This window comes from Notolabrus celidotus, chromosome 9, assembly GCF_009762535.1.
Source record: "Notolabrus celidotus isolate fNotCel1 chromosome 9, fNotCel1.pri, whole genome shotgun sequence".
NCBI lineage: Eukaryota > Metazoa > Chordata > Actinopteri > Labriformes > Labridae > Notolabrus > Notolabrus celidotus.
Genome location: NC_048280.1, coordinates 25,540,715 through 25,564,654, shown reverse-complemented (window position 1 = coordinate 25,564,654; position 23,940 = coordinate 25,540,715). Strand labels below are relative to the sequence as shown.

The window sequence follows — 23,940 nt, the reverse complement described above, 5'->3', positions numbered from 1 at the left end:
CATTGATATGAATCTAATCACGACATATAACCACGAATCAAATTTTATGAACTAGTCATATGTGATGTGTCAAATAATTACAGTGAACTAAAAGAATGCAATTTCCTAAAACATAACACAAATGTGAAAATGTACAGGAGTCGTAGAAAAACTCAACATGTTGTTAAAATTTGAAGTACCTTAAAATGGCCCTGCACAAATACCAACTCTAAGGGTGTCCACTGTGCTTTAGCTTGTTAATCAGATATAAACACTCAAAATCAATATTGCCTGCACTTGCTAAATCAAAAGGTTCATATAATTAACATTTGTACTTTAGCGTGTTCCTTTAGACCTCTGGTCTTCTGAGCCATCACCAAATATACCCTGGAGTGGCATGCATCACTGTGCAAGTGTTTTGGTTGGCTGAATATCTTTGTGAATGTTGATGGTACAATCCAGTTGAAGGATTATATGCACCTCTGGGTCTGGGACAATCACACAACCCTCTGCAGTCATGAATCATGTTCAAAGATATGCACATAAAGCTACGGCTAGAGTCGAGACTGTTTCCTAGATTATTGATTCTTTGTAACATTGAATGAGGACATCTTGATGACAGATATGCTGTCTTTTTTAGCTTGTCAGTTCAAGTATTCAAAGTACTTTCAATGAGTGATCTAAAAAATGTGTCGACCTCTCCTGACAGGCTTTAAGGTTCCTACTCTGAGTTTGTGTAGCCTACACTGACACAGTATATTTACTGAAGCAGTAAATCCATGCTTCAGTGTGCCTGCAGTGCTTTGCTAAATACAGGAAAAATGTAAGAAGTAGCCAGCAATTATAAATGGCACCAAATGTGCTAGAAAAAGTCAGCAAGCTGGGAGTTATTTGGACTTTGTTGGGATATGCATTCATAGAGCCAAATGACTGATAAAAGGCTATGCTCACACATTTCCTGTTTTGTTCTCATTAAGACATCCTGGTTTTAACAAAAGATTAAAATGTTTACTTACTAATAAGGAAAGCATCAAAATTCAAAAGATTAAATAATACAATAAAAATACAATACAATAATAAAATGTGTTTTTTTTTTATTCTCAAACCACAAAAAACTTCCTGGTGACAAAACTGCAGCTTTTTGAGCTGCCAACAACACACACAAGCAAAACTTATAAAATAATAGTAACTTGAGAATTCATTTTAAAAATGTGCATTGACTAAAGCAGAGAAACCTGTCTTTATACAGTAAGTACACTGGATTGAATAAATAAACCACAAAAATTAACCGAAGACACATGCCTCCTTTTGTGATGAGTTGAAAGGCACGAGCGGCAGGTCCTATCAGAGAGTGAGTAGATAACATGAATAAAGCTAATTATTCAGCTGATCAGCTAGTTCCTTGTATAAGAAAAGCTTCAGGTAACATCATAAACAATGCTTTGTGCAACTCTGAAAACATTTTTGGAAGAGGTCTGTAACAATTATGGCTCATCGTTCTCTGTGATGTACGACAGAGACACGTTTGTCTGTCCAGGATCAATTTGAGTGCAATAAGAGCTGCAGTTTAACAGAAGCTGCAACATAACACTGACTCAGCCTAAGACCTGTGAGAAGGGCGACAAACACCAATGATAAAGAAATGATGAGCACAGTCTCTCTTTGATATGAACTCAGTTAGAAATGAATGCACCGAGTGTTTGTTGACATGAAGCCTGATAAACAGAAATGATACTTTCTCTCTTCTTTAAGCACATACAGTGCTTATTTTGACAAGCTGTTTTTTCTCTAAAGAATGTGCACATTTCAGGTGAATATAGATTTTTGTTTTTTTGGACCATGTTAAAGCAAGGATCCTTTTAAAAAGCTGAGCTGGTAAATAACACATGCAGAACAACTCCGCAGTGTGCCACAGGACAAGGAGAACAATAAATTACACACTTTAACAACTTAAAGCCTACACAATGTGTAACCTAAACAACATGTCAACATGCTGAGACGTATGTACTAGAAAAAGAACAAAACATAATATATAAAACACATTTCCCATATGTGCATGCTTTATAACAACATACTAACAGTACTTCTTCACAGCCAGTAACCGTTTGATGCATTGCAGAATAGTTGAATTGCAGAAGCACTAAGAAAATGAAACATTTTCTTTATGATTTTTATTTATTTATTTATTTTTACCTAAGATAGATTTTAGTAGAAGATGCCTCCTCTGATAAAAGAAAACTGAGTCTCAGTACACAGACTCAAAAAACTTTTTTTAAAAAGACAGCCTTACAGATTGATTATCGTCTGCCATTAAAATATGTGCACTGAAAAGACACACTTTTGTTCAAGTAAACCCTTGGATAATTTGAAGTGTTCTCTTGCCTCAGACTGCACAGAAATACTATTATATTTTTGGAGATTTTTAAAAATGAGGTCTCCAGCTAAAAAATACAAAAAAGTAAAAGTAAAGGAGACTGAAGATCTATGAAGGAAAAACTGAAAGTTAACTTTTGATACAATCAAAGCCAATTAATACACATCACATCAACTACTTCAAAGTACAAAAAAGTCCCTAGAAACCCTTCAGTGCAATAAGTTTGATTGCATTTGTTTCAAAGTTTGTTTTAAAGCATGCATACAGTGATTCTAATGATACCACAGTCAGATAAGTCACAGCTTGAATATGAATATCTGAATTTTTGACAAGGGGCTGGGTACACTTTGTTTAAAACTTAATTCAACTCCAGACATCAACATCAAGAGAACTCAATGAAATACCCCCAAGGGGACAGAGTTAAGGCCACAGGTGAGGTTGTAACAGTGCTGAGTTCTGAACTGTACCTTAAAAATAAGAATAAAACATGGGTTTGATGGCTTGAATAAACAAGCATAACACATTCATTAAGCTGCATCACCAGTTGTAAAACTGGGCAGAACCCAGGCTGTACCCAGACTTAATCTATAGATTGCTTGAAAAAAAATTGCTATATTGTGAGCTGTACTCACATGAGGAAGCCAATCTTTATTATACTCATTGTGATATATTTTGATCTGATGGTAGTCTTCCTCTGTCATGTAATCTGATCTATATTTCCCCCATTATAAAAGCTATTGAAACATACAGTATGTGCACCAGAGCAAAAGATAACATGAGACAGAACTATAATGAAAATTTACCTTGAAGTACACAGTAAACTATTTTCCAATACATAATACAGCGCCTAAGTTGTGTTTTTGAACATGCATGATCCAAAACTAGTTTGGAAACTGTAACATTTGAAAGATAAAGCTTGCAAATTCAAAAGAAGCATCTAAGCAAAGTCCATAAACATAAAAAATAAAGCTTGTATAAGGGACTTCACAAGAAAAGCCCTGCTGAATGTCTGCTGCAGTTGTAGCCTCACTGGCTGATTAAGGGAAATGGACAACAGCCTTCAGGTCGTCATTCTCAGCCCGGTGGTCCAGCTGATTCTGCAGCCGGATGACCTGCTCCAGCTCCCGGATCTGCCGGTCCGTTTTGTGACTGACGAGCGTGCGGTAAAAGTGCACAGCGAACACTATGAAAACGATCCCAAATGGCACCATGATACAGGTGGAGGCGATGGCGGCGGCTTCACCAGAACTTATGGTGCCGTTGCCGTCTTCCGTGTTGTTTTTGAGGGGTAAGAACTTCACCCAGCACAGGAGCATCACTTCAGTGAGGAAGAGGAGGGTGCCAATGACTGTGGAGAAGGCCCAGGCCAGCTCTATGTGGCGATGCATACGCTCATGGGGAGACTCGTGGACTGAGTTGAGGTTGTGGACGTTGCTGACGGCCTCCAGATTAGGGAGGATGCAGGTGCTGATCATGAGGGCGAAGAGGTGGACGGCAACCAGAACTGTGGTGCAGGCACTGAAGGCTATCAGCAGCCCGGGAGGATACGTGTAATCCCGCTCCAGCTGCACCTCCACCATGGCAACCTGGGAAGTCAGACAGGAACATTTCAGTATCTGCAACTTATAGTAAAGAATTGGCTGTATTATACATTTGGGCAATTTAATGCTGACATCTTCATATATGCAGTACATTTCAGTATCCAGCCTTTTAGATGACTCTTAGTGTTTTTTAAGATGTTATAAAGCTTCAATACACCCCTAAGCTTCAATACACCCCTAAGCTTCAATACACCCCTAAGTCGGGGCGGCAGTAGCTCAGTCCATAGGGACTTGGCTTGGGAACCGAAGGGTCACCGGCTCGAGTCCCAGTATGGACGAAGTTTGGCAAGTGGACTTGTGGCTGGAGAGGTGCTGGTTCACTTGCCTGGGCACTGCCAAGGTGCCCTTGAGCAAGGCACAGAACCCCCAACTGCTCTGGGTGCGCTGGTTGACAGCAGTATCCTCACTCTGACATCTCTCCCTAAGCATGTTCACTGCATGTGTGTGCATTTGTATGTATATACCAAAAAACTGTATGTGTAGCATGTCCAAAACAGCATGAGTGAAAAAAGTGAATTTCCCCCCTGGGGATCAATATAGTACCTTTCTTTCTTTCTACAAATACTACAAGTGTTGCAAATTGGCATAACACTGAAAATGTAACTTTCTTTACCCAATAAGCAACATTAAAGCTCCTGTGAGGAGTTTTTCTCTGGTCATGAAACAGACTGAAATTAATACTTGATGTCTCTTTATGACCTACAAAAGAAAACAAGACCATCAACAAGAAATGTGACTATTTCTAAATAATTATTTTTTAATGTCTGAAACCACTGGTGGGGGTAGGTGTTAGACCAAGTAATCAACTACATATACACCTATTTCACATGCTCCACAGCAAAGACTCGATGAGTGATACATTAACTATTAAAAGAGATCACTGTGAGACTTTGAGAAACCTTCAAGAACACTTGCTTCACAAGGGGCGCCAAAATTGACACAAACAAAAAGTTCCTTACAGGAGCTTTAACATTGGGATATCAAATATCTCTCCTATTAATAAACCTTTTGAAACCAGGCTTAATCTGTAAGCAACACCCAACACATTTCCATCTTCTGTACTAAGATTCTGCATAAAATAAATAAATAATTAATAAAACCTATGTATTATGTGTGTACAATGTAGTTTTTTTAAGTTTCATTGTCCAGATTCCCTAAACTAAAGCTGAAGAAGACAATGTGTGAATTTTTCAATAAATATTCTGACATGCACAGCAGGAAGACAATTTCTCATTCTTTTAATGTGATATAAAAAAACACTTAAGGGAAATGACCAAGCACCGATGATTGTAATTTCAACAGTGCAATTGAGATCAAGATATGTATTTATGTTATTTGAAAGGCTATGACTTTCAAAATATGACATTTTTTGTCTTGCAAGTCATCTAAAGCAAAACGGTCAATATGACTTTCAAAACTCCACCGAGTAAACGTTTCATTAAACTTCAGTTTGGAGTAGTGCTGTGCATTTCATTGTAAAGTCATCTATAGTGCAATACGGGCATTCACAATAAACACATGATGAAAGTCTGTATTGATCCCAATTCATAAGAAAATTCTCAACATGGCTACATTTTACCTGTTCATCAAAGGCTTGGGTTTAATAGCCATCATTTAACACCTAAATGGTCTGATGAACGTCAGGCTGATTACAAGCTAACCTCCGATTATGCAGTGGTTAATAGAGGCCTTGGGATTTCTTCTGGACTCACAATGGACATACATTCAGTCATTGTGTAAAAAATGAACAACAAATAGACAAAAAAAATTGAGTTACAGCTTTTTACATATCTTGCTTGCCTAGCATGGAATGGTCTTATATTCTTCTAAACTGATTGTTTCAGCCCCTAAAGTGACAGGAAGTCACGTGACATCCACGTTCTTTATTTTCTTGTACACATCTGCACAGAGTGGAGCTAAGAAAATGTTCATGAAATTAAAATAGGTTTTCTTGACATCAATTTTTAATAGTAGTTGAGCTCTTTAGATAAACAAAGTGGAATATTAACATTTGAATTCAGCATTTAAAGAGTTTTCACTTGGTAACACGACAGCAGTCTGTTTCTGATGAGGTAGGTATTCAGTGTAAACATTTAGGACAAGGTTGTTTGGACATGAAAGATGAGGAGCACGTTCACAGACTACAGTGATCCAAACATGTTGACCACCTTGGTTTCTACACATTGTTAAAGGAAAGTAACATTTAGATGCTATTGACTTATTCACGGACAGAATAACCTGGTTTTGATCTTTGACATAAGAAATAAAGGTTAACTATTGCGTTGCTCATATGAGCAGCAAACACCACAAACCCATGCTAAAAGATTACATCTGATCTTCTAGTGGTCATGGCAAAAGATTTTCAGACCCTGAGTAGTGATAAGAGCACTGCAACTGCAATACTCTAACAGCATCACTGTCAGATGGATGAAATCAAGGTATTACAATGTTTGAAGATTTACACTATAGCACTCTTAGACCCAAATAAATTAGTTATTTATTTGCTCATTTGACAGTAATCATTCCAGTAGACTCCAAGATGATCTTGTTACACGTCATGTATCCAAGTGGTCTTACAGTTTTTCTCAGTCACTTTGGTACATTTCTCGAATCATCCTCGACATTTGCAAAACAGTAAGTGCATTTCTCTAAACAATTCGTACAAATAGCAAAACATCATGGATTACCTGCAAAAGCTACTATCTTGCTCAAAATCCTTAGTTCATCTCTCAAAAGTAAATATCTGTGTCAATGTACATGTCAGTGCCATTAGAATGACAAGTCCTTGTGTTATTGTGTACAGTTAGGACAGTCAAATTGCTTAGTCATGTTGTCAATATAACAGTGTGCTCTAGAGGGACATTCTGATGTAAACTATGGCTAAAGTTTTGATGACAGTTATTGTAAATTGCAAGTTACACCTTAGTGTATGTGGGAGATTGATTGCAAGAGACTGAACAAGATTCACATTTACGTACAAGTACATGGTATATATATACATATATATATATATATACACACATATACACATATATACATATATATATACATATATATATGTGTATATACATATATATATATATGTATATATACATATATACATATATATATATATACAAATATATTTACATATATATACTATATATATATAGGAAACAGCAGATAATTCTATATAATCATTTGCATGGATGAACCAAAGCATTTGCAACTTGTGAGAAATGAGAAACTGCTTTTTTGATGTGCACAAGTGACGTAATGATGTGAGGACTGAACAAGTAGTTTTGAGAATTTCAATTCTGTTCTGAGAAATGTACCAAAGCGACTTAGAAAAACTGTAATTTGAAAACCAAGCAATGCAAGTTTATTGATTTTGCTATACTGCAAGCAAAATGAACATTGGCCTTTAACTGGAAGAAAACTGAAGCACCTACAATCAGTGCTTGGATTAGAAATATCACAAGGTAGGTCAATGGAGAGAATAACGTATACCTTGAAAAACAAATTAACAGTTTATGAGGGAATCTGGAAACCATTTAATGATTATATTAAAAGTGGAGATATATGAGGGCTTTTACAGGCTGAAAACCCAGAATGAGATACTTATACGGACTTGTGGTAGATCCCAAAAAAAGGATGAAGACACTTAGAACTGGTGTTACTTATTTTTTGTATATGTGGATGTATATTTTACTTTATTCAAGGTACCTTTAAATGTCTTTGTCATTAAAGTTTTAAGAATAACTAGTGTAATGCTGTAATAGCATCACACATATAGACACTGTTTGCATTAAAGCTATGGACACGGTTATTTATGAGGTATTTTTTTAAACAAGCCAAATAGTCCAGTCAAATTAATTTCAAAAAACAGCAGGAGCTGACCAAGCTGCTGTACAATGCAATATCAACACATAGTGGTGTCGTTAAAAAATAAGGAAATGAAATAAAGGGTAGGGTACTGTTGCAACAGTGCTGCTGTTGTGTGGTCTATTTGTACATGTGGAAGGTAAACCCAGGATTACAAAAAGGTGAGAAGTCAATTACCAATTTGCATGAACTGTAATCCGTTATAAATGCACTATGGTATCGTGACATTTCACTCGTGCAGAATCACACACGTATGATTTTCTTCTTCTTTTTGCTGCTGTGACCTTTAACGCACTTGGTTTATCACGCCGCCCTTCTTGCTGAAACACAATGTTGTTAATGTCGAGTATTAATGGTGCATATGATCGTCGCCATGAAGCTTGAAATGTGTCAGGATTGCCACAGCTCTTTTAGAAAGTAAGGTGCGTCACGTATCTGCGGTTCGTGCCCACGGCCTATGCCAAAGTTTGCATTCATGCAGTAAACACTGAGATCACCGTCAGAGGAAACACAGCCTGGGACAACACTTTGACTTACCATCGCGAATCCAGACAAAAGAGCTGAAGTCCGGCTGGTGGCTTTGAGTTTAGCTCTACTCAAGTAGAGTTTCCTCCACGATAGAGCTTGCATTGAGTGCTCGTTTAAACTCATCCTGAAAGTTGATCTAAATCACACAGTAGATCCTCTTTTAAATAAATCACTAAGTTACGAACCGTGTGGATCCAAATGTTGCTACTCGGTGAAGCAGACGGAAGAAAAACTAACACAGGAGATTAAGTTCCACAGAGGTCCAACATTTATTAAACGCTGGCTAAAGGAAGCTATCAGACTGTCAAAACTTTTCTACAACAGCTGACTGGCTGTCAGTCTGTCAGGAAACACCACATACCCACAATCCTATGCTCTCCTCGGACGCTGCAGCAGGTCGCCTCCTGGCGGCAGCAGAGGACCTCTCCCTCTCGCCATGAAGCTGACTGTCGTTTTGAATGAGTGTAAACTCTTCTGTGCACATTTCAATAATAACATAAACTGTGCAATGATATGAATGGGGTAAAAAATTAACTCTCGAGTACTCTCAAGTGTGAAATGTGCTGCTCCGTGATTTGATTTGTATGTCTGATGAAGATAGTCTTCAGTACCTGTTTACACACAAAGTGTTTCAGTTTACTTAGTTAGTGTTAAATGCTGTTCAGCAGCATAGGAGCACACTGTATGTCTGATTTAATTGTTGTCACTGTCAAATGTCTGAAGTGTACCACTATGCTTTTTAATTACTTTAGGTCATAGCTGGACATGTGCAGTATTGTAGCTGCTCTTCTTTCTCCTATTTTGTTTAGTTTTTGTTGTGTCTTGTAAGTCCATGTGGGCTGGGCACCTTTTCGGTGCATGACACGACGAATAGTAAATAAACTAAACTAAATTAAACTAAACTAAACTAAACTAAACTAAACTAAACTAAACTGTATGTTGTGTGTGTATGACAGTGTTTTTTATTCCTGTATTTATTACTTTTTATACCTTGATTGTTTTTGTGTCTTTTAAATGGCACCTAACGAGGACTACACCTTTCAATTTTGTTGTACTTGTTGCAATGACAATAAAGGCATTCTATTCTATTCTATTCTATTCTATTCTATTCTATTTGATTCTATTCTTTTCTATTCTATTAAATTATGTTATATTCCTGGCCTGCCAATGCTGCCCCACACGCCCCTGTATCAACAGGATTATGTATATATGTTACTGTGGTTAAGCAATGACACACATTTCAATCAGCTGGTAAACTTTCTTACATTCCTCACACAACAAAACAACTTTTCACCAAACTAACCTTATATCACTGGTCCGTTTTATTCCTGTACGTCTCTTAATGCTTTTTCCCCTTTTTATGGTGGTTTACATTATTTGCTTTCAGTCTTGCACTTCCCTGCCTTTCTTCTGTCACTTTCTCATCCTTCCTCCAATTTCCCTGCCTCAACTTTGTTCAGTCCCTGCATCAACCTTAAACCTAGATCCATCAGAATGAAAGGCAGCAGCCTTGTCCACAACACCACTGAGCTGCTTGGCAGTGCATGCTTTGTTTTATTATTTTCTGTAGTTTTAAAGCACAGCACAACCACTTTGTGAGCAAAGTGTTTCATCTCCATCTCAAAGCACACTGAGTCTGATCTTTCACCCAAGTCTTGCATTCCAGAGGCAATATTTGTTCTACATCTATACAGACATTTACACACGGGTTCCCATAAAATGCATGGTTAAACAGCCTCTTCTGTATGTGTACATACAAATAAGTACAACCCCAAATCAAAAAAAGTTGGGATGTCATGTAAAATGTTAAAATAACAGATTTTAATGGTGTGAAATAATTTAAACCCTATTTTGGTTGAAAATAGGAACATCTACTGACCAATAAGGTACAATAACAGCAGGTTGGTAACATGACTTGGAATGAATAAAAGACTTTCTAGAGAGGCACTGAGAAGTAAAGATTGAAAAAGGTTCCCCCCTGTACAAATAGATAACTAATTTCCAAATAATGTTACCGTTACAAAATAAATACAATGAAAAATAAAATCTGGGACTTCTATCCAGTAGAATATTCAGAGAATCTGGAGAAATCCCTGTTCGTGATCTTAGGACTTTCAGGCAGCTCTACATTAAAAACAGACATGACTCTGGAGTGGAAATCACTGCATAGACTCAAAATCCCTTACAAAAATAATCGCCAGGGAACACAGTTCATTGCTGCAGGTCAGAAATGCAGGTTAAAGTTGTACCATGCATACAAAGAGGAATCCATGTGTAAACATAATCCAGAAATGCTGGTGACTTCTTTGGGCCCGAGGCCTTTTGGGGTGGACTGAGGTATAGTGGAAAGGTGTCCTGTGGTCTGACAAATTAAAATTTAATATTCATTTTTGGAAATCATGGACACTGCGTCTTCTGCTATAGAGATGGGAAGTGACCATCCACCATGCTGTCAGATTTAGAAACCATGAAAATATGTTTTTAAAATGTTTTATACAGCATTCCAACTTTTGGGGATGTGGGGTTGTAGTGTTATCACTACAAAGTATCTGCATTATTAGGCAGAACTTTTCATACATATCAGTTAGGCCTATGCATGTGGATTCCTGAAATTAATAATTTACACTCTCATTAAGTTTTGTTCAGCGTCTTCTTTCCTTTGTTGCCATACAACCATATTCTGTTAGGCCTACCTTTAAAAAATAAGGGGGAAAAAGCACCACACTGCCTTCCCAAGCAGTGTACCTTAGACAAATTCTGAATGTTACCACTGGATGATGCCAGTATAGGATATTTTCAACCCCCTAGTGGCTTGATGATAATGAGTCATTCTTACATCATCATTATTATATCATACGAGCCCTGAGTAAGCCAGTGACACTTTTATTGTTTTATTACAAGCTCATTGGCTATAAAATAAAACCTTGGGGTTAAAGTGCTTTCTCTTTTGTTCCTCTCCTTTAATTTCAACAATAGTAAGATGACTAGAAACTGGTGAGTGTCTATAAACATTTAAAATATGAATGGTACTGTAGCTTTAGAGGAACATGATTACCAGATGTAATATCTGGTAGTAATCACTGATTATGTCTGTTACTTGTAGATAGCAGATACTAGTTAAGCTTTTGCTCAATTGTGTACTGCAGGTAAAATTCCTGCTTCTACAGACTGAGGAAACTGACTTAGTCAAAAATTCAGCTTTAACACTCAAAAATAGGACTTGTCATAACTGAAATCAAACTATGGAGGCCCTAAGCAGAAGGGAATACATACATTTTATTAAGCTATAGATTTTTCATTGAAAATATGCTGATTGTTTCTTATTTCTCCTAATAATAAATATGTTTTAAGTCCCCCATTACATTGCAAAAATATTGAAACTAGCATTGTTATAATGAGATAAGAACCCGACTAGCAATGTTTTGTTCTAAAAACATTATTTTAATGTTACAGAGAATGTTACTGTAATGTTTTCAGCTGGAAGTTTGCTTTATGTTAAAACAATGTTCTCAGATAACTTTCTCTAAAAACATTCTTTTAATGTTAAGTTACAACAGTGCTCGAATATTATGCCCTAATGTTCTTGAAACATTCTAAGTGGAAGGTTTCTTTATTTTCTAAATTTTGGTCTCAGATAACATACTCTAAAAATATTCAATAATCTGTGACCCAAAGAATGTTATCAAAACATCCTTTGAATGGTAAAGATTAAACATTCTATCTTTGTTCTAATGAAATATCACCAGAATACTCTTAAATAAAACATTTTGAGATTTCAGGCCGCAGAAACATCCTGAAAATCTGCGATGTCTCACGGAGAGATTCTTCAGGTCTTTTCTTCCTGCAGTGGTCAGACTCTATAACCAATAATTTATATATATATATATATATATATATATATATATATATATATATATATATATATGTGTGTGTGTGTGTGTGTGTGTGTGTGTGTGTGTGTGTGTGTGTGTGTGTGCTTATAACTTTTTAATAATTGTTACTTTATGGCTCTTGTTTGCATTATAACTTTATTTTGCACTGTCTACTGTTACTGTGACACTTGAATTTCCCCGTTGTGGGACGAGTAAAGGACTATCTTATCTTATCTTATCTTAAAACATTTTTTACATGTTGCTTTGATAAAGTTGCCTCTTTGTTATTAAGTAACATTATGGGAACATTTTATAGAAAACATCCAATAATATTTTACCTAAAGAATATCATGAAAACATCATCTGGATGTTAAAGACAAAATGTTTTTCTGTCATCAATAATTAAAAGGGAAAATTATTAAACCGATAAACATCCTTAAGATGTTCTTTAAATGTTAAACTCAAACCTGTGTCTGTGACCTAAGAAATATTATCAAAACATCCTCTAAATGTTAAAGACAAAATGTTCTTCTTTCATTAAAAGTTAACAAAAAAGGAACATCATTTTAATCGATAACATTAAGCCCCTTTGTGTAAAGATTTAGAGTTGAACCTTTGAAGAACCCATACTGTCATTCACTGCAACAACAAAAAACAAAAAAAACGCAGCGAAGACGGACATGTCAAGGAGGGAACTATCTTGTGCTACCTGCTTCATCTCAGTATCCTGTTAGCCTCGGTGCTGCCTTCATGACGCTCGTTAATTATCGTTTCAGCGGATGTCAAAGTCATTTTGATTGTCTAGTATACTTAAGTTTTAGCACAACTTCACTGATCAACATAACAATGCATATTTTAAGGAAATTATTACTTTTTTCACATGCCAAATAACTAATTTGTGAGCAAAACTAATTATACGAGTGGCTAAAATAAGCGGATGTTGCCAGCTTTGATTTTCCCCATGATTCCTGAACGCATCATAATGAACATTGCTAGCAGCTGCCTGTTTCGGTCTGATGCGAAGGAGGAGGGGGGAGTGAGCTGAGCTGGAGGAGCCTTGTTCAGCCATGTTAGTTTTCTCTGCTGTTCACAAACGATGAGAGAGAGGAGCCATGGCCTTGTCATTGAGCGGAGACGATGAGGAATATGATTCAGAGTCTGAGCAGGTCAGAGATTCTCTTCCTATCATTACATAACCTCGATGTAACCGTGTGTGCTTCAAATGTCAAAGTCTGCTGTGGGGATTTTGAGGCTTTGTGAGCGGAGTGCTGTGTTTTCTTCGGCTGCTTCAGGTTACCTCCGGGTTTTTTAGCGGCTCTTCTGTTTTTCTGGTCGAGTAAGAAGGAGAGTAGTATCTCATAAAACCCTCATCTTTAGTGAACCAGGTTTAAGAGACTAACACTTTGATACATGCTCAGTACACAGAGTTAAATAGACTTTGGCTGCTTCCAAGTATTGATACCCTGCTGACTGTACAAACACCGTGTCCTCTCCACCTTGGACATCTTTCATGTCCTCACAATTGAGCCATTTTTGTACAGATAACATTTTAGTACCAAACACCAGTCTTTATAAAAGTGGCAGTGAGCTGAACTTCCTCTTATTTAAGACAGTTTAACTTCACATGGGTAAAAGCTGTGATTTACACATGTCCTGCTAACCTACCACATGTCCTCTTAAAAAATACTTCTCCTGTGATTAATTTCCTCTCACTTCCTATACATTTCCTCTCCAGTCCTTTCCTTTAAATGAAACTTTTAAAGCAATTGTTATTTAGCCTGGGACAGAGCTAAGGAGGGGGATGGGGAGAAGGAACAATGAAGGGGCCCTACTTCTATTCCTTGGCTGTCCAGTTGGTCCCAGACTGACCTCTCGAACCCCCCACAGCAGAACTGTGTTTAGTCTCACTGTAATGATGATTTTTGTTCCCTATGTTTCTTCAGGACAAAGTTTTGACTTGTGGCTCGAATACTTTCTAACAAGGCTGAAGGAATATTGCACAACTCTCAATTAGACCTATGAGAAGTGCTGACATAAGAGCCCGCTCCTTGTTCTTACACAATATTTACACCAACAACACCCACCAACAGCTCATAAGAGAAGGCATTTTGACCCCTCCAGTTGTGACACAATATAGTAGCACATTATTTATGACATGTGTTGAGGAGGACCCACTCTACATGTGCTGCTATTGATGAGCCTTGTGACTTTTTTTTCCTCCCACTGAAATCCACACTGAAGCTGAGTCAGGGGACCGCTCTCAGAAGAATATAGGCCATGTTTTTGTTCACAGGCCTCAGCAACCAATCCCAAATTCCTGACATATTACTGCACAGTTACAGTAAAAGAGGGTCAGCTGATGTCGGCTGCTGTGGTTGTTCTTAGCCACAGATTTATTTATACTTGTCAAAGGGGATAAGTAAGGTAGAAGTCTGTCCTTTTTCTTTTTTGTGATTAAAACTTTGTGGCCACACTTATATTTTCAAATAACACTTACAACTCATTTTGACTCCTTAGCTTTTAATACAGCATGAGAGTTTGTCTTTTAAATTTACTGTATTCTAAATTTTACTATTATTTATTTCTACTGTTTGTTTTTGTTGTGCAGCACTTTGGTAAACTTGTTGTTTTTAAAATGTGCTGTATAAATAAAATGAAATTGGATTGGATATTTTCAAATATTATTGACTTCTTTTTTTTCTTTTCTGTTGTCACTTTTACAAGGAAGTCCTTTCCAAGACAGCATCATAATAAGTTTCATACAAAGAACAACAACAGACTGTAATAAATACATTTACATGAATCAATAAAGTAGAAGCGTCCCACTGTAAAATGTCCTGGTTAAACAAACCTTGATCCTGCCCTTATAATATTAAGAGCTAATTAAAGGACTTGAGTTTCTATTGACTCACAGACCAAGATGATGGAGTAAACAAAAGAAAACATATGTTGTATTACAGATAAAAGATGACTAGTTATGTCAGACAGGGTCAGAAAAGAAACAAAGCAGCTTAATACATCAGAAAAACGTGCAATGTTGACATCTCAGTCACCCTGTAGCAGCGGCAGACCTTTCTTTCATGCCTCCCTCATGTTTTCACACCAGTCAGACGGATTTATGGAGAGCTGTCAGGGGGATTAAAGCCGTCTTGACGGAATTCTCCGGCAGGCAAAAACAGAAATAACGAAATTAAATGTTAATAATCTACTGAGTTGGTTCTTTGCTGCTTTGTACACATCCAGACTGAGCGTATCTTCTCTGTCTGGGTTATATCATCTCTCAGTCTGAATGGTAGTCAGTATTTGTTCTATTTGTGTCTCACTGTACCTGTTAGACTTGCGCACAGCGACCTGGTATTGTTATCAAGGCATTACATAAAGACTAGTCAAATGAATGTTATGAAGCTGTAATTATTAACAGAATAAACGACACACAGCCTCCCTCTTTATCACAACCCGCTCATGTGAGCCTATTTTTATCCATCTCTTGCACTCCTCTATTCAAAGTGTTGCCACCAGCGATGGTGAACGTGTTTCCAAGGTAACCTCTCTTGAATCGGTGTGATGCTCGATGATTTGTCTTATTTTCCTGTTGCGTTATCGTCCTGCCATGGCAACAGGGAAGAGACTAAAAATAAACGTGTGATAGTGAAAAGGAGAAAATTGGCAAATTTAGGATGTTAGAGTCTGAGCACACACCCACGGCTGAGACTCTGCCTTCAAATATGTGAAATCAGTTAAACCAGCATCAGTGTTTGTGTTTTATTTACTCCTTTGAGTCACACAGAGAGAGTATGTGTGAACAGGAAGGGGAGCCTGTAGGGTTAAACAGCTAAATGTTGATTATATAAATGTGTGGGTTTGAGCAGAGAACTCCTGCTGTCAGTACATTGGATGATATTTCAGTTCCTTTTTCTCAAATGCTTTAAAAGCCTGTCTGTTTTGATCCGCCATTTAACACGAAACCACTTGTTTCATGTTATCTTGCGCCTAAATGTGATGATCAGCAGATATTCTCTGTTTAAACCGAAACTGTATCAGGATTTTTCCTAATATGACATCATTTTTAGACAACATAGTTGCTTAATTATTGAGAGGACAGTAATCTTAATAGAAGGCGTCTTCAGAAAAAGGTATCAGCAAAACAAATGACAGTTACCCAACAGATCTTTGTTGTCTTTTAGTGACAAGTTTGGTTTTTTTATTGGCTTTAAAACACACACACTACCATTTAAAGGTTTGGAAACACCTTCTCATTCATGGGTTTGTATTTATTTTAATTATTGTAAACACTGTAGATTAATACTGAACACCTCAAAACTATGAAAGAACCTATATGGAATTATTTAATTAACAAAAAAGTGTTAAACAAACCAGAATATGTTTTATATTTTAGATTCTGTAAAGTAGCCCCCCTTTTCCCTTCATGACAGCTTTGCACACTCTTCATGAAGTGGTCCCCTGGAATGGTTTCTAATTAACATGAGCCTTGTCAAGAGTTCATTAGTAGAATGACTTGCCTTCTTAATGTGTTCGAGACGATCAGTTGTGTTGTTCAGAGGTAGGGTTAGTACACAATGGATAGCCCTATTTGACTACTGTTGTAATCCATATTATGGCAAAACCAGATTATTTCATAGTTTTGATGTCTTCAGTATTAAACTACAATGTTGAAAATAATTAAAACAAATAAAAACCATTGAATGAGAAGGTATGAACTTTTGACTGGTAGTGTATAGTAAAATGTACAAAGCGTGTTTGGTCTTGAGTTTGATTTTATATCAAGCCAGTCCCTGAAAGCCTATGCACAAGACACAGAATGTAAGAAAATAATTACAACTAGACTTTCTAGATCATCTTGTATCAGCAGGAACAGCCTGTCATGACTAAAGTGAACAAATGACTCATCAGATTTTTGCGTCACAGCAACAAGTCAGGCATGACTTTGATAACTGTCCTTATGAGCACCTTCAAAAGATGACTCGTACACCAGACATTTCACCTGCTGTTTCCCCACTGACAGAAAGTCTTTGTGTTACATCTTTTGTCTAACTCTTCCCATGGTTTATCTTCCAGCAGCGGGCAGCCAACCGGCCGAAGCCCCCAAAGATGGCCGGGACGACGTCGGCTGTTAAGCTGCCGTCCAATCGCAGTGCATCCGGAGCGCGGCGCAGGAGGACGCGCTGCCGGAAATGCGAGGCATGTCTCCGGACCGAGTGTGGCGAGTGTCACTTCTGCAAAGACATGAAGAAGTTTGGAGGGCCTGGACGCATGAAGCAGTCCTGTATTATGAGGCAGTGCATTGCTGTAAGTTAGTTGTCATGATACTAAAGGAAAGAAATAACAAAGCGCACTGTCTCAGATTCTTAACACTCGATGCATGTGTTTATTCCTGCTGATCCTTGATGTTTTCTTTCAATCCATGCAGCCTGTTCTGCCTCACACAGCGGTGTGTGTGGTGTGCAAAGAGGCAGGGAAGGAAGACACACTAGAGGAAGAGGACGACAAGTTCAACTTCATGCTGATGGAGTGCTCAATCTGCAACGAGATTGTCCATCCAAACTGTCTGAAGGTAAAGAGATACAAAGCTTGGAACAGTTGAAGGAGTCCACCTCAGTCGAGTCATTCACATGCTGACTCATTTCTGTTAAGAGTGCCAGGAATCCCAGGACAACCTATCATAACGAGAGTGAGTCAGACACTTGGACTGTAGTCACTGGAGGTAATTGAAGGTGGATCTGGCATTGTTTATTTCACACTGAGCACACTCATCGTTCTGGAGGTTTTATTGCTCATGTGTGACATCATCATGTTTGAGGATTTGACTCCCGCCCCATGCTGGAGAGTACAAACGATCACAGGGATAAAAACATAAATGAATGAGTGAATCGGCTACAAAGGTTATGAGACAGTAGAGCTGAGAGTGAGTGGTGAAGGAAAACCAAAACAGAATGCAAAACAGAACACACCCTGTTTGTAATTGTGTCACAAACACAACAGATGGTTGCTAGAAAAGGCTTGGTCAAACCAGTTTCTCTAACAAGCAACATCTTGATGTTTTGCATGCAACTTAAAAGATTTAACCATGTCAGGTGAGAAGTGCGGCTTCAAGCTCCTCGATACATCAGTAACTCTACTTCCTATTTCTGTTGTATGTATGAAGCAAGAGTCTGCTTGTCTGCAGCTGACCTGCCCAACAGTCGCTTTCACTTCTCCTGTCTACTTCGGTTTAAACAATCTGCATGTTGAAGCTTCTCGTTGACATCAGACTCCTTTTCTTTGTGATCATCAGGTGAGCGACGCCTCGGGTGTGGTGAACGACGAGCTTCCAAACTGCTGGGAATGTCCTAAATGCAACCACGCTGGGAAGAGTGGAAAAGTGAGTACAAAAATGTGTGAGTCAGAAGATTTAGGTTATGTAACAGATTGCTGAGTGTGTGCGGGAAGTACTTTCACTTAGAGAACAATTGCAACCAAAGACTCTTGAGATTCTCTGAGTTTTGGTATCATTCATAGCTGTAATTTTCCTTTATTTCTGTTTTCACTTATGGTATGTTAATCAGTCTGCCAGTTCCTGTTTACACTTCTCTGGTCTGTGAAAGTTTCTCACATGTGACTGTGTGTGTCACAGAAGCAGGAAACCACTCACACACTTCATGTTTTGGTCACAGTGGTGATGTGTTAATTAAACCTCAGCTAAACTTGTTTTGCAGTTGTTTCTCTCGCTCACTCTAGGCTTAAGGTATAAAGTTGTCTCCCAATCTTTTTGTCCCCTTTGGCATTGAAGCAAAAAAGGGGTCCAGGGTTCAAGTATGCCTCCAACCTCCCTGGCTCTCTGCTGAGGGAACAGAAGCCTGTGAAGGAGGAGGGGGACGCAGCTAAGAGGAGATCAGACAGAGAGGAGACGCCCAGGTTCAGACCCGAGGAGTCTCTGCACAGACAGCCTCCTCTGCTCTCCCCCTTCGGCCTGCCACGACCACGGCCGGAGGATAAACTGAGGAAGAAGAGGAAGCTGTTTGATGATGATGAGGAGGAGGATCTGGGGGTGAGGAAGAGGGTATGTAGCATTTACAGTGGCATTTTATTTGCAAGTGTGGTCTGGTACAAGTAGGTTCTATAAATAACTCTAATGTTGTTCTTCTGCAGGAAAGGTCAGATGATCCTTATTTCTCCAAATTCCTGCACCAAATCAAGAAAGAGGAGGATGATGAAGACGCATACGAGGAGGAGAATGAACGTGGAAGGGAGCCTCACTTCAGGATTGGTGTAGAAAAGCGAGGACGTTTTGGAGACCCTGGAGAAGACGGGGATGAGAAGGACTTAAAGAGTGAACTTTTGAATCCTTGCATCAAAACGCCGGTTGGAGACAGCGACCAGTCTCACTGCAGCTCTCCTCAGGCCGGCCCCAGCAGCGAGGGTGGTAGCGAGACTCAAGAAAAAGGTCCACGTCCAAAAGCCCGCCGTAAGCGACGTTTACCCAACAGAGAACTGAGCCGAGAGCTGAGCAAAGCACTGAACCAGGAGATACAGAAGACGGAGGACTGCCTGGCTAATGAGAACAGACAACCCCTCAAGGTGGAGCCCGAGTCCGAAAATGAGGAACCCAAGAGGTTGTTTCGCAACGGCAGCGAACTCGGGGATCAGAGGTCCCACCTCAAAACCAAAGAGATGAACGGGACGCCCTGGGAGCTTCGCCACTTCTACCCGAGTCAGATCACTCCCCTGGGCTTCAACAGGAGCACCCCAACCAACCGGCCCCCGCCTCCACACTCCCCACCCAAGTGTGTCCAAATGGAGCGGCACGTCATCAGGCCTCCTCCTATAAGCCCTCCTCCGGACAGACTGCCACTAAAAGATGGTAAAACACACGTCATACAGCGTGAGGTCTGGATGAAGATCTTTGGCTATCTCACACACCAGGAGCTGTGTTTCTGCATGAGAGTGTGCAAGACGTGGAATAGATGGTAAATCCAAAAACAGCATGTTTACGTTTTGAGTTTCACATTAAAGGTTATGCATATGAAAGAGAAGATATAACTTCTGCACAAAATGTTCCTTTTAACGTGTCAGGGAGCAACATTTGAGGTTTTGGTGGTCTGCTTTGCTCCATGGTGTAACACAAAGACCAAAAGTGTAACACAAACCTCTCTCTCTTCGATGTCTAGGTGTTGTGATAAGAGACTTTGGACAAAGATCGATCTGAGCCGCTGCACATCCATCACACCACTTATGCTAAGTGGGATTATCCGCCGACAGCCGGTTTCATTGGACCTCAGTTGGACAAACATTTCCAAGAAACAATTAAGCTGGCTCATTAATAGATTACCAGGTGACTGAGAGATTCTTGATCCGCCAACATCCATCGTTTTTGTGTCTTTTGTTTCGTATCAGTATTTTGAAAGGCTGCTGTGTCTTTCAGGAATGCGAGTGTTAAAGCTATCCGGGTGTTCTTGGGCTGCTGTTTCGGCGCTCTGCACCTCCAGCTGTCCTCTGCTGCGTATCCTGGATGTGCAGTGGGTGGAGGGACTCAAAGACCCACAGATGAGGGACCTCCTCTCACCCCCAACAGACAACAGACCAGGTAACCCTTCAGTCTCAGCTTCTTCAGCTTAAAAACATCAATGCTCTGTGAAAGATGAAATGCAAAAAAAAACAGATTGTTGATGTTCTCTGTCTGACCAACTCTCAGGTCAACTGGATAACCGCTGCAAGTTACGGAACGTAGAGGACCTGCGGCTGGCCGGACTGGACATCACTGACACGTCTTTACGCCTCATCAGTCGCCAGATGCCTTTTCTGACCAGTTTAGACCTGAGCTACTGCAACCACATCAACGACCAGTCAGTCAACCTGCTGACAGCAGCTGGGACCACGACGAGAGACTCTCTGACAGACATCAACCTGTCAGGTGAGGACAGGGAACCACAGCGGTGTGTGTGTTGAAATCCTAACAGGAGATGATGGTTTTAATCTGTGTGAAAAGAATAATAATGAAGAAGGCAGAACTGTTACAAAACCAAAGGTATGACTTAGAGAGACCAGTCAAGATGACAGTCAGACCAGTGTACATGACTGTTCATCAAAAGCTTTAAATACAAACTTAACTTCACAAAGGCTTCAAAAATACCTTTAGAAGACATGATCAGACAGAAGAAAACAAAAAGCCACTCAACAAGTCTTTCTTTGACATTTTGATGTGTCATGTTAGAAAATGAAGCGTCATGAATAACATCAGGATCCTTATATCAAAGCAGGAACGTAGCTCATTTGAATTGAATTCAGTTCATTTTTAATGCTTACTTCTATAAAGCTGCACTTAAATTATTACCACAGGTTAATAATTAACCTCTTTATCTTCTACTTGTTATTCCATCTGAAGGCAGCAAGAAGAGGCACAGGGCTGCTCTTGTTCTTTATACTTTACACTCTGATTGTGGAGTGCCAAGTTCATCTGAGAGCAGATTTGTTCACTAACATGCTGTGCTGCATTCTTAAAGTGTTAAAAGCAGAAGGAGTGGATGTATCACTGCTTGTTCTAATGACAGGATGATTTATATTCACTAAACTCTCCCCCTAAACTAAAATAGGAACGAACTAAATCCAAACAGATGAGTTCATTTTCCTACTTGAACTGAATAAAAAGGGTTGAGCCTATTTCCATTGTTGTAAATAAGTTGTAAATGAGCTGCTGACTGGAGCTTATTCAACACACGAGGAGATACAGGATTGTGCAAGAGTTTGTTTTATGTTGCATAAACACTGCTTGTCATACTTCTATTCTGCACAAACAATATGAGATCTTGTTCTTTTCCAGAAGTTATGTATCCACAAAAAGAGGACATGAAATAGCTTTCTGATTTCTGAACAGATCCTCTTTTCAAAACCAAGTTTGTGACTAATGATTATTTTTCCTGTTTCTTTCAGTGTGTAACCGGGTCACGGACCATTCCCTGAACTTTTTCAAACGCTGTGGAAGCATCTGTCTGATCGATCTTCGCTTCTGTAAGCAGGTGACCAAAACAGCCTGCGAGAGGTTCATTGCAGAGATGTCTGTGAGCGTACCATTCAACCTGAAAGAGGACAAACTGCTGCAGAAGTCAAGCTAGTTCCTAACAGGAATTTAAATGGCAGACTCTCTTTGCACTTCATGGAACAATTTTTTTTAATATACTAACGCCTCCTGTGAAACGAATTGATGTCACAAAAACAAACTGAAATGAGGGACAGATTTCTGGATGAAGATCAGTCTCTGTTGGGCATTTACTGGACTTCTACAGTGAACACGTCATGCATGTACCTGTGTTATCTTCTTTTTGTAATTGACTGTTGGGTTGTTTATTTTTATTCTTTAAATATTTGAAAACAGTATTTTTATACAAGCATCATTTCATGAGTTTGCAGTTTCTCAGGAGCAAAGTCTCACTGAGAGGCTGTACAGCACTGTTCTCTTTCTCAGCTTGCCTTCATCAATGTGCCAAAATTTGACATCAACATAACCTGATCACCAGACACAAAGTACCATCTACAGTCATAAATATCTTCTCTAATCATCTTAAATACTGTCTCTATATTTAGAATGTATTTAATTAATGTTCAAACTGAGTAAACATGTTCCAGATTCTTGTTACACCATCATATCTTCCCCTACTTTCAAACATTTTTTGGATCATTGATGTGTTCGATGGGGTTTTCTCCTCCATTTCAACATTAATTTATTGACTTTCTTTTTATAACAGTATGTATTTATTCACTTATTTTGTAACTTGACGTTTATGTCTCAGAGCTGAGTCAAATTCTTCTAGCAAATAATTTATCTCAGTGGTTCCACAGTTGTTGAGGTTTATCTCCTAAAAGCCAGTGACAGGAAGTTGGAGGTCAAAGACAGTTATGTGCCGACAACTTACCGAACACTGTCTTTCTATAATAAAATACAATTTATAAAGCAACAAAGTGACAGACTTATGCAAATAACAATGTTGCATATCTTGATTAATAACTCCATACAGTAGGTGTGTGTATTTTTGGGTGTGTTGTGTTGTAATCTATCACCTCAGGTGAACGTGATAATGTTTATATTTGTAAATGCAAAAACAAAGTGCTAATATGCATTAAAAGAATTTCATTTGTACTATCACTGTTCCCTGCTTTCATTGGCAAACTGACAGAAAAGGGAATATTTGTTTTGTAAATGAGAGGGATCTTGGACTCTGGCTCAAGAGAGGCAATATCAATCTAAAAATACATTCATGGTCTTCTGAGACAATCAATTAATTGTTTCGAACTTACTCAAACACATTTTTTGTTTGGATTTTCTATCACGTGGAACAATCATCAGGTAGTCTTATATTTTGTTCTGCTATCAGGGAGGTATTTTATGTTTAAAGCATGTTATGATGTGAATCAGTTTTTCTCTGTTGACGGACTGATTATGACCCAGTTGCGCTACCGGCTGACATCTAACCATGAACACATGCTTATTTTTCTCGATAAGAACGAATAGACAGAAAACTTGACACAGTGAGCATATGATTATGGTAAGGGTTAAGATTAGGGTGAGGGTTAGGGTTATGATTAGGGTTAGGGTTAGGGTTATGAATAGGGTTAGGGTTATGATTAGGCTGAGGGTTAGGGTTATGAAAAAGGTTAGGGTTATGAATAGGGTTAGGGTTATGATTAAGGTTATGATAAGGGTTAGGGTTGGGGTTATGAATAGGGTTAGGGT

The 23,940-nt window shown here is 38.7% G+C and overlaps 2 protein-coding genes across 5 annotated transcripts; one reads left to right on the top strand and one right to left on the bottom strand.

Moving 5' to 3' along the window:
• Positions 1 to 1,056: 1,056 nt before the first annotated feature.
• On the bottom strand, positions 1,057 to 8,738 carry LOC117818275 (calcium release-activated calcium channel protein 1-like). The gene is made up of 2 exons (XM_034691059.1): positions 8,356 to 8,738; positions 1,057 to 3,939 (listed from the first exon to the last, which is right to left on the bottom strand). The coding sequence occupies exons 1-2, from the start codon at positions 8,467 to 8,469 to the stop codon at positions 3,391 to 3,393; spliced, it is 663 nt and encodes a 220-aa protein (XP_034546950.1). The 5' UTR covers positions 8,470 to 8,738; the 3' UTR covers positions 1,057 to 3,390.
• Positions 8,739 to 13,220: 4,482 nt separating this feature from the next.
• kdm2ba (lysine (K)-specific demethylase 2Ba) lies at positions 13,221 to 23,349 on the top strand. Of its 4 annotated transcripts, none has more exons than XM_034691984.1 (10): positions 13,221 to 13,384; positions 17,298 to 17,525; positions 17,647 to 17,790; positions 18,511 to 18,597; positions 18,997 to 19,275; positions 19,365 to 20,182; positions 20,384 to 20,547; positions 20,638 to 20,799; positions 20,908 to 21,126; positions 22,143 to 23,349. In XM_034691984.1, the coding sequence occupies exons 1-10, from the start codon at positions 13,331 to 13,333 to the stop codon at positions 22,322 to 22,324; spliced, it is 2,337 nt and encodes a 778-aa protein (XP_034547875.1). In that variant the 5' UTR covers positions 13,221 to 13,330; the 3' UTR covers positions 22,325 to 23,349. The 4 variants fall into 4 exon arrangements, with proteins under 4 accessions (XP_034547875.1, XP_034547877.1, XP_034547874.1 ...); XM_034691986.1 differs by having other exon boundaries at positions 17,295 to 17,525; positions 19,006 to 19,275; XM_034691983.1 differs by having other exon boundaries at positions 17,295 to 17,525.
• The last annotated feature ends 591 nt before the right edge of the window (positions 23,350 to 23,940 follow it).

What these genes read in the sequence shown, in the direction of transcription:
- LOC117818275 (XM_034691059.1), bottom strand. Translation starts at nt 8,469, where the DNA reads ATGAGTTTAAACGAGCACTCAATGCAAGCTCTATCGTGGAGGAAACTC. An exon ending in TTTTGTCTGGATTCGCGATG is followed by an intron (nt 3,940 to 8,355) that starts GTAAGTCAAAGT and finishes CTGACTTCCCAG; the next exon opens with GTTGCCATGGTGGAGGTGCA.
- kdm2ba (XM_034691983.1), top strand. Translation starts at nt 13,331, where the DNA reads ATGGCCTTGTCATTGAGCGGAGACGATGAGGAATATGATTCAGAGTCT. An exon ending in TGCAAGACGTGGAATAGATG is followed by an intron (nt 20,183 to 20,383) that starts GTAAATCCAAAA and finishes TTCGATGTCTAG; the next exon opens with GTGTTGTGATAAGAGACTTT. An exon ending in CCCAACAGACAACAGACCAG is followed by an intron (nt 20,800 to 20,907) that starts GTAACCCTTCAG and finishes ACCAACTCTCAG; the next exon opens with GTCAACTGGATAACCGCTGC.